The 9,036-nt window shown below is 43.0% G+C and overlaps 1 protein-coding gene across 3 annotated transcripts in view; it reads left to right on the top strand.

The window, feature by feature from the left end:
* LOC143891403 (multidrug resistance protein) overlaps window positions 1-8,167 on the top strand; it is a 59,489-nt gene extending 51,322 nt beyond the window's left edge. For 2 of the 3 annotated variants that reach the window (XM_077395976.1, XM_077395975.1), the window contains one exon: window positions 7,626-7,898. In XM_077395976.1, coding sequence (XP_077252091.1) covers window positions 7,626-7,638 — 13 coding nt within the window. In that variant the 3' untranslated portion in view covers window positions 7,639-7,898. The other variant, XR_013255311.1, reaches the window with a different exon arrangement.
* The last annotated feature ends 869 nt before the right edge of the window (window positions 8,168-9,036 follow it).

Raw genomic sequence — 9,036 nt, forward strand, 5'->3', positions numbered from 1 at the left:
TATCCTATGGAGGTGATTTTTTGGGCACACCCTATCTATGCCAGGGCCCAACAAATGAATGCTTTGGATTATCCAAACAACATGGGCCCACTGTGTTTTGGTCGGCGGACTAGAGAAGGTTCTCTAGCCAACCGACTAGAAACACTTTCCTCACACACACACACACACACACACATATATATATATAAGAAAACAGTTCCTACGCTCGAGCGCAGATAAGCTTACATGCACTCGAGTGCAGCAAACATGGTCGGGCCACATTTTTTGGGCGATCCTAAGCATTCATTTGAAAGGCCCCATCATGGATGGGGTGTGTACCAAAAATTAGTTCCATTGGATCATCTTACCCTTCCATTTGTGGGGTGAAAAAATAGGCAGATTTGTGGACAAACAGTATCTGTCCATCCCCCCCCCCCCCCACAAATGGACATCCTAAGATGATTCAATGGAGCTGATTTTTGGTACACACCCTATCCATGATGGGGCCTTTCAAATGAATGCTTAGGATCACCCAAAAAATGTGGGCCCACCCTTGTTTTTTGCACTCTAGCGCAGATAAGCTATCTGCGCTCGAGCACAGGATATATATATATATATATATATATATATATATATATATATATATACACAGGGGCGGAGCCAGGAATTTACACTTGGAGGGGCCGGACTAATTTACACTGGCCTCCTATGTTCATTGGGGGGCCATGGCCATTAAACTAATCAAGCATGCATGTACATGCCATGAAGCATAAAAGGGATTTTGCATGTCATTGGGGGGCCATGGCCCCCCTCATGCTATATGTGCCTCCGCCCCTATATATATATATATATATATATATATATATATATATATATATATATATGTTGGATATAGTTGGATATATGTAATAAGCCTGAGGGCATAGATGTAATTATGCTTCTCCATTATTAATAAATATATTAGTGAGGGGGAGATCATCTCTCTAACTCAATTTTCTTCTCTAATTCTTTCTCTCAACATGGTATCAGAGCCCTAGGGTTTTTGATCCCTAGGGAAACCCCTTAGCCTCCATCTTCTCCATTCCTCAACCCTAACCCTAACCCTTTTCCTCATCCTCCTCTTTATCTCTCCCTAACCCCTTCCTCATTCTCATCTTCATCTCTCCCAAGCCCTAAACCTAGCCCTAACCTTCCCCATATCCGAAATAGATTTCATCTTTTTGCCCCCCCTCAAACCCACTCGCGCCCCCGTGAAAACCCAAACAGTCCGCGTTTTGCCCCCCTGAAACCCACTCGCGCCCCCTGAAAACCCAAACAGCTCGCGTTTTGCCCCTCCTGAAACCCACTCGCACCCGCCTGAAAACCCAAGCAGTCCGTGTTTTGCCCCCCTCAAACCCACTCGCGCCCCTCCTGAAAACCCAAGCCGTGTTTGGATTTCTTTGTTAAAAGCCTTATTTTCTTTCCCTCTTTCTTTGATGTGTTAGATTTCTCTCTTCTTACTCCGTCTTCGGCATCTTCCTAGTCTCTATATGGGTCTCTCTATACACTTGGTCCTTTCTTGTGCGCTTTTTCTATGACCTTCCTGGTGGCTTAGTTAGTTCTTCTTCATCTTCTCTACGTCTCCCCGTTGGAGCCTTTGGTTGTGGTTTCTTTGTTTCTTGATCTTTGTTGTCTTGATGGATCCTCCTATCATCGTTGATCCATCTCTTGGCATGACCACTGAGACTCATGCTTCTACCACACCGCCGGTTCCTTCTTCATCGTCTCCCTCTTCCTTGGCACCTGTGGAGGATTCATACCCACAGTTGAATATTGCCAAGTTTGATGGAACTAACTACCTTCCCTGGAAAGTTGCAATTGAGACCTATCTCCTTGGGAGAGGTAAGGTCAGTTTTCTTCGTCAGGACCCCCCTCCACGTACGGACCCGTCCTTCACTCGTTGGGAAATGGAAGATGCCTTGATTCGTAGTCTTCTATGGCAGAGCATGACGCCTGCCATTTCATCCACGATGATTCTCCTTCCCACTGCGAAGGAGATTTGGGATCATACCGCTGACACTTACTCTGGGGTTGAGAATCTCCGACGTATTTGCTCTACTTACTCTGAGTGGATGCGTCTTCATCGTGGTGATCTGTCCCTGAAGACACATTATGGCCAGTTTCTATCCTTATGTCAGCAGCTTGACATCTACTTACCCCTCACGTCTGATCTCAATGTTCTTCGCCGCCAGCGTGAGCAGTCCGGGTTGTTCACTATCTTGAGAGCTTAGGCCTTGAGTTTGCTTCCTTCCGTCAGCAGGTCCTTGGCTCGGGCACTATTCTCTCCTTACGGGAGACTTATTTACGAGCACAACAGTGTCTTGATGATCCATCTCCCAGCCTTCCGTCTGTGAGTGCAGCTCTAGTTTCTTCTGACAGTTCTAGTGGGTCTCGACCACCTAGAGGAGGTGGCTACTCTACTCGGGCTCGTGGCCGTGGCCATGGCGATGTTGGTGTTGGCCGTAGTCGTCCTTATTGTACTCATTGTCATAGGGATGGCCACCAGATTGAGACATGCTACACACTACATCCAGAGCTTCGCACAGGCCGGTCAGCTCATCTCACTGTGCCCGGTCCGTCTGACAGTGTGACCTCTTTGCCTGTCTCTATTTCTGCTGATGAACCTTTCACATTCACGAGATCCGATTATGAGGAGCTGCAACGGTTCAGACAGAATGCCTCCCATCATACTGCTGGGTTTGCTCAGCCAGGTAGCTCACCCACGACCTTACTTTCTAGCTCCGGGTCCTGGATTATTGACTCGGGAGCCTCCAATCACATTACTGGTAACTCTTCTCAGCTTGCTTCTTTTCATTCCATTCCGACAGGAACTCAGACCATTACTCTTGCTGATGGGTCCACTTCTCCCATCACTGGTATTGGCACAATTTGTCCTTCACCTAATATTTCTTTATCATCTGTTTTATGTGTTCCAAAATCTCCTTTTAACTTATTGTCTGTTAGCCAATTAACGAAAAATCTTCAGTGCTCCATCTCATTTTATCCATCGTATTGTGTTTTTCAGGATCTTTCGACTGGGAAGACGATTGGATCGGGTCGTGAGGTGGATGGTCTCTACCGCCTTGACTGCAGTCGTTCTCCTACAGTCCTGCATACATCCGTCGATGCCTTTCAGTGGCACTGTCGTCTTGGTCATCCGTCCCTTCAGTAGTCGTCTTATGTTCCATCTATTTCTCCATTCCAGTGCGAGTCGTGTGAACTTGGGAAGCATTACCGGGTGTCCTTTCCTTCCCGAGTCCTCAGTCATGTCGATAGTCCATTTAGTTTAGTTCATTCTGATGTATGGGGGCCCTCTAGGGTAGCGTCCAATAATGGTTTTAGGTATTTCGTTGTTTTTATTGATGCTTATTCACGTATGATATAGATCTATTTGTTGAAAGACCGCTCCCAGGTCTTCAGTCCTTTTCAGAAATTTCATGTTGAAATAAATAACCAGTTTAATTGCAATATCAAATGTCTCCGTACTGATAATGCTCACGAATATTTCTCTTCTATACATGGTTTTGAGGATTATCTTACAGGTCATGGAATTATTCATCAATCTTCGTGTGCTTACACGTCGCGACAAAATGGTGTCGCCGAAAGAAAATTGAGATACCTACTTGAAATTACTCTCACGCTCTTGTTTCAAATGCGAGTCCCTAAATCTTTTTGGGGAAAGGCTGTGTTGACGTCATGTTTTCTTGCAAATCGTCTCCCATCTTCTGTCCTTCGTGGTTCGTCTCCTTTTCGTCTGTTGTATCCTCAACAGGAGCTGTTTCCTCTCCTCCCTCGCGCCTTTGGGTGTGTCTGTTTCGTTCACCTTCTTGGACCTAGTAGGGACAAACTTGATCCTCAGTCAAAGCGTTGTGTCTTTCTGGGTTATTCTAGGACTCAGAAAGGTTATTGCTGTTATAGTCCTCGTTTACGACGATGGTTTGTCTCCTCCGACGTAACATTCTTTGAATCAGAACCTTTTTTTGGGCCTTCGACTCCTCCTGCTCCTAGTTCCATCCCGGATGAGGTACCCTTGTTTCTTCCTTCGCTTGCTGACTCTGTCCAGGTACCACTCCAGCCTATGCCACACTCAGAACCGTCACTCTCTTCTTCAGTTCCAGTGGTTCGCCCACCCGTTACAAAAGAATATCAACGACGGGTGCAGCAGACGAGGCCTCCACCTCCTTCTCATCCTCCATCGTCTGTTACAGTCGAGGTCCCACTCATGCCTACTGAGGTATCTTCTTTACCATCATCTGCTATTACTTCTGATTCTCCCACTGCTTCTCGTACTCGGTCTCATTCTACAGCCAATTCTATTTCTCAGTTTGTTTCTTATGATCGACTAACGCCTTCTTTTTAAGCCTTTGTTTCTTCCTTGTCCTCTGTCGAGTTACCCAAATCATTACAGGAGGCTCTTGAACATCCTGGCTGGCGAGCTGCTATGGATCTGGAAATGGGGGCACTTCGATCCAACCAAACATGGGAACTTGTTTCTCTTCCAGTTGGGACTCGACCAATTGGTTGTCGTTGGGTCTTCTCCATTAAGTATTTACCTGATGGCAAGGTTGAAAGCTCATCTGGTTGCTAAGGGGTACACTCAGACCTTTGGGGTTGACTATCATGAGACTTTCTCCGCTGTAGCCAAGATTCCTTTAGTTCGTGTCATCTTATCCATGACAGCTAATCATGGTTGGCCTCTGCATCAACTTGATGTGAAGAATGCCTTTCTGCATGGCGATCTACAGGAGGAGGTTTACATGGAGCAGCCTCCAGGGTATGCTGCTCAGGGGGAGATGTCCTCTGTTTGTCGCCTTAAGAAATCCTTATATGGCTTGAAACAATCTCCAAGAGCATGGTTTGGTCGATTTAGTGAGGCCGTTATTCGCTTTGGTCTTAGACAGTGTGGAGTAGACTATTGAGTATTCAGTTATAAATCCTCTGCAGGATGCATCCTTCTGATTGTGTATGTTGATGACATCATTATTACAGGAAACAACTCAGGAGGAATTCAAAGGTTGAAGAGTTTCTTACAGACAGAGTTTGCTACAAAAGATTTAGGTCGACTTAGATACTTTCTAGGGATAGAGGTGGCCTATTATTCTCAAGGAATATCTCTATCACAGAGAAAGTATGTGTTAGACCTACTAGAAGAAACATGAAATCTTGGAGTAAAGCCTATATCTGTGCCTATGGATCCTAATGTGAAACTTATTCCAGATGAAGGAGATTTGTTGGAAGACCCTAGCAGATATAGACGACTAGTTGGCAAGCTCATATCTCTTACAGTTACTCGCCCAAATATCTCCTATGCAGTTGGAGTAGTCAGTCAGTTCATGAGTGCTCCTCGTACTTCTCACTGGGCGGCAGTAATTCAGATTCTCCGTTATTTGAAAGGGGCACCAGGGAAAGGACTACTATTCAAGAAAAATGGACATGTCAGAATAGAAGGCTATTGTGATGCAGATTGGGCAGGATATCCAGCAGATAGGAGATCAACCACTGGCTACTGTACATTTGTTGGGGGCAATCTGGTGTCTTGGAAAAGTAAAAAGCAAGAAGTTGTTTCGAAGTCAAGTGCTGAGGCAGAATATCGAGCTATGTCCTATACTAGTGGGGAGCTCCTTTGGTTACGTTCCCTCATGGCGGAGATTGATTTTCCTTGTTCTTCTTCAGCGCAGCTTTATTGTGATAATAAAGCTGCTATTTACATAGCCACCAATCCTGTTTTCCATGAGAGAACCAAGCATATAGAGGTAGATTGCCACTTTATTCGTCAGAAAATTCATAAAGGAGAGATACAGGTTTCTTTTACGCGATCTGTGAACCAGTTAGCTGACATATTTACGAAACCCTTGCCTAAGTCAAAGTTGAATGATATTTGTAGCAAGCTAGGAATGTACAATATCTACATTCCAGCTTGAGGGGGAGTGTTGGATATAGTTGGATATATGTAATAAGCCTGAGGGCATAGATGTAATTATGCTTCTCCATTATTAATAAATATATTAGTGAGGGGGAGATCATCTCTCTAACTCACTTTTCTTCTCTAATTCTTTCTCTCAACAATATATATATATATATATATATATATATATATATATATAGAGAGAGAGAGAGAGAGAGAGAGAGAGAGAACATTTCCTATACACTTGTGTAGGTAAGTTACCTACACACTACCTTAAAATACAGTGGGGGCCCACATTGTTTGGGTGATCCAAACAATTCATTTGAATGGTCCTCACATAGATAGGGTGTCCACAAAAAATCAGATCCATAGGATCATCCCAACCCTACGATTTGTGGAGGTAAAATGGACGTGTATAAACCTTCACAAATTAGTCCATTTTTTGCCTTCATAGTTTGAATGGTTAGGATGATCCTATGGATCTGATTTTTTGTGGACACCCTATCTATGTGAGGACCATTCAAATGAATGGTTTGGATCACCCAAACAATGTGGGCCCCCACTGTATTTTAAGGTAGTGTGTAGGTAACTTACCTACACAAGTGTGTAGGAAATGTTCTCTCATATATATATATGAGGAAATGGTTTGTGTGCGGCTGCACAGATAGCTTATCTGTGCATGACTGCCACAAACCATGGGGGGTCACATTTTTGGAGGGATCTAAAGCATTCATTTGGAAGGCCCTTCCATGGATAGGGTGTGTACCAAAAATCAGCCCTATATGATCATCCTAACCGTGCCATTTGTGGAAGGAAAAAATGGGCAGAAACAGTGTCTGTCTCCATTTCCCCCTCCAACTATGATTGGGTTAGGATGATCCTATAGGGCTGATTTTTGGTACACACCCTATCCATGGAAGGGCCTTCCAAATGAATGCTTTGGATCCCTCCGAAAATGTGGGCCCCTCATGGTTTGTGGCAGCCATGCACAGATAAACTATCTGTGCAGTTGCACACAAACCATTTCCTCTCTCTCTCTCTCTCTCTCTCTCTCTCTCTCTCTTTCTCTCTCTCTCTCTCTCTATATATATATATATATATATATATATATATATATATATGAGCATGCATTTCCTGCGCTTGAGTGCAGCTAAGCTTAGCTGCGCTTGAGTACAGAAGCAGGGTGGGGCCACATTTTGGGTGGGATCCAAAGCATTCATTTGATGGGCCCTTTCATGGGTAGGGTGTCCACCAAAAATCAGCTCCATTAGATCACCTTAGGGTGTCCATTTGTGGGGCCAAAAATGGACAGATTTGTGGACAAACAGTATCTGTCCATTTTTGGCCCCACAAATGGACACCCATTGGTGATCCAATGGAGCTGAATTTTTGTAGGCCCCCCATCCATTATGGGGCCTTCCAAATGAATGCTTAGGATCACCCCCCCCCCCCCAAAAGACCCCACGCACCTTTTTCTGTGCTCGAACGCAGCTAAGCCTAGCTGTGCTCGAGCGCAGCAACCCTTCTCTCTCTCTGTATATATATATATATATATATATGGCCCCCCATCCATGATAGTGCAGCAACCCTTCACACTTAAATTATGGCTTTATTAATTGTTAAGTGTGTAAAATTTTATTATCAGAGTGAAGTTGAGAGAATGGGCATTATTCCTGTCTTTCATATTTACATTTTTTTGTAGGGTAAAGAGCTGAAATTGCTCGGTGGTCATTGCTCCTTTGAGCTTGGAAAGCTTCATCTGCTTTGTTTACCATTCCGGCCATGCTTGTAACATGAGGTAGATCCAGAACTCTGCAATTAAGCAACATAAGTTCTTGTTTATATTTATATGTTAATCTAAAACATTGTTAAATTTCTCTTGTAATCTTGTGTCAGTAAAAGTTGTGAATTTCTGTAACCTCTGTTGAATAACTCCGGCCCTTTTTTTAAGCACACATACTTCTCACTTTGGTCCTGTTTGTATTGCAGGAAAAAGTTATCTTGAGAATTCTTTTTCCTACGAATTACCGCAATTTAGAGGCAAATGATATGGTTATGGCTTATTTAGAGGGATATAATTATAAATTAAAGTTCCCTGTAACTTACAAGTGCGGTGACTCAAGTTACTTTTTTCATTTGTAATTAGAAAATAGACAATAGGAGTGTAGGCAATACTGGAAAAGTTTTTTTTTTTTCCAAACCTTTCCAGAAATTTCCAGCAATCCAAAAACATTTCTCATTGAATTTGTTTTCCTGGGAATTATTTTTTTCTTTCCACAATTTAGAGGGAAATGATTAGATGGCTATCATCATAAATTGAAGATCCCTCTAAATTAAACTGGACCATGCTAGTTCAAATTATCTTTTTTCATGTGTAACCGAATAGTTGAAAAAACTGGGAACCACACTAGCAAATTAAAGCAAACAAAAGAGCCCTACACAAACAAGGGGTTTGCTAGGTAATTTTTTGGAAAGTCATTTCAGGCTTACTTTTGCATGTGGCTGTTCTCTCCTGTAAAAGTTAGCAGGGAATTGGCTTTCTGAGAAATTGCAGAAAATCTCCACTAACAAACCAGGTTGATATGAACGTTGTGAATCACAAGCCTAAACCGGAACAAAGAGAAGCAATGAATCTAGTAAAAACAATCCTATCATTGATGGTGGTCAACAAATGGACAGTTCAAAAAGGCAGTGAACACATTAGATAAGAAAATCTCTATAAATTGAAGTGTGAGAGATTTTACATGGTGTAGGCCACCATCAAATGATTGAGCTTTTGCTAAACAATGAATTGGAATCAACCCGAACCCGACCCGAATTTAAGGTAAAATCTCAACCCGAATTCTTAAAAATCGACTTGAGTTGCACTTCTACATATAATCCAGTATTTTTCTTAAAAAAAGGTGCTTTAACCATAAGATGATCCAAACTGTCCATTTGATGGGCCCCCAAAAAATCATTTCCATAGGATTATCCTAGCCCTTTGAGCAATGTTGAGGAATTTATTTTGGCCTACTTGGGACCACAATCGGTAGTCACAATCTGAAACTAACATGGCCTAAATAAATTCGGAGTTTAAAAAAAATGGTTTTGCTAGGCAATTCCGCAGAAAT

The sequence above is a fragment of the Tasmannia lanceolata genome, unplaced genomic scaffold (assembly GCF_043159265.1).
Source record: "Tasmannia lanceolata isolate RefF3 unplaced genomic scaffold, GAP_Taslan_0.1 ptg000013l, whole genome shotgun sequence".
Classification (NCBI taxonomy): domain Eukaryota; kingdom Viridiplantae; phylum Streptophyta; class Magnoliopsida; order Canellales; family Winteraceae; genus Tasmannia; species Tasmannia lanceolata.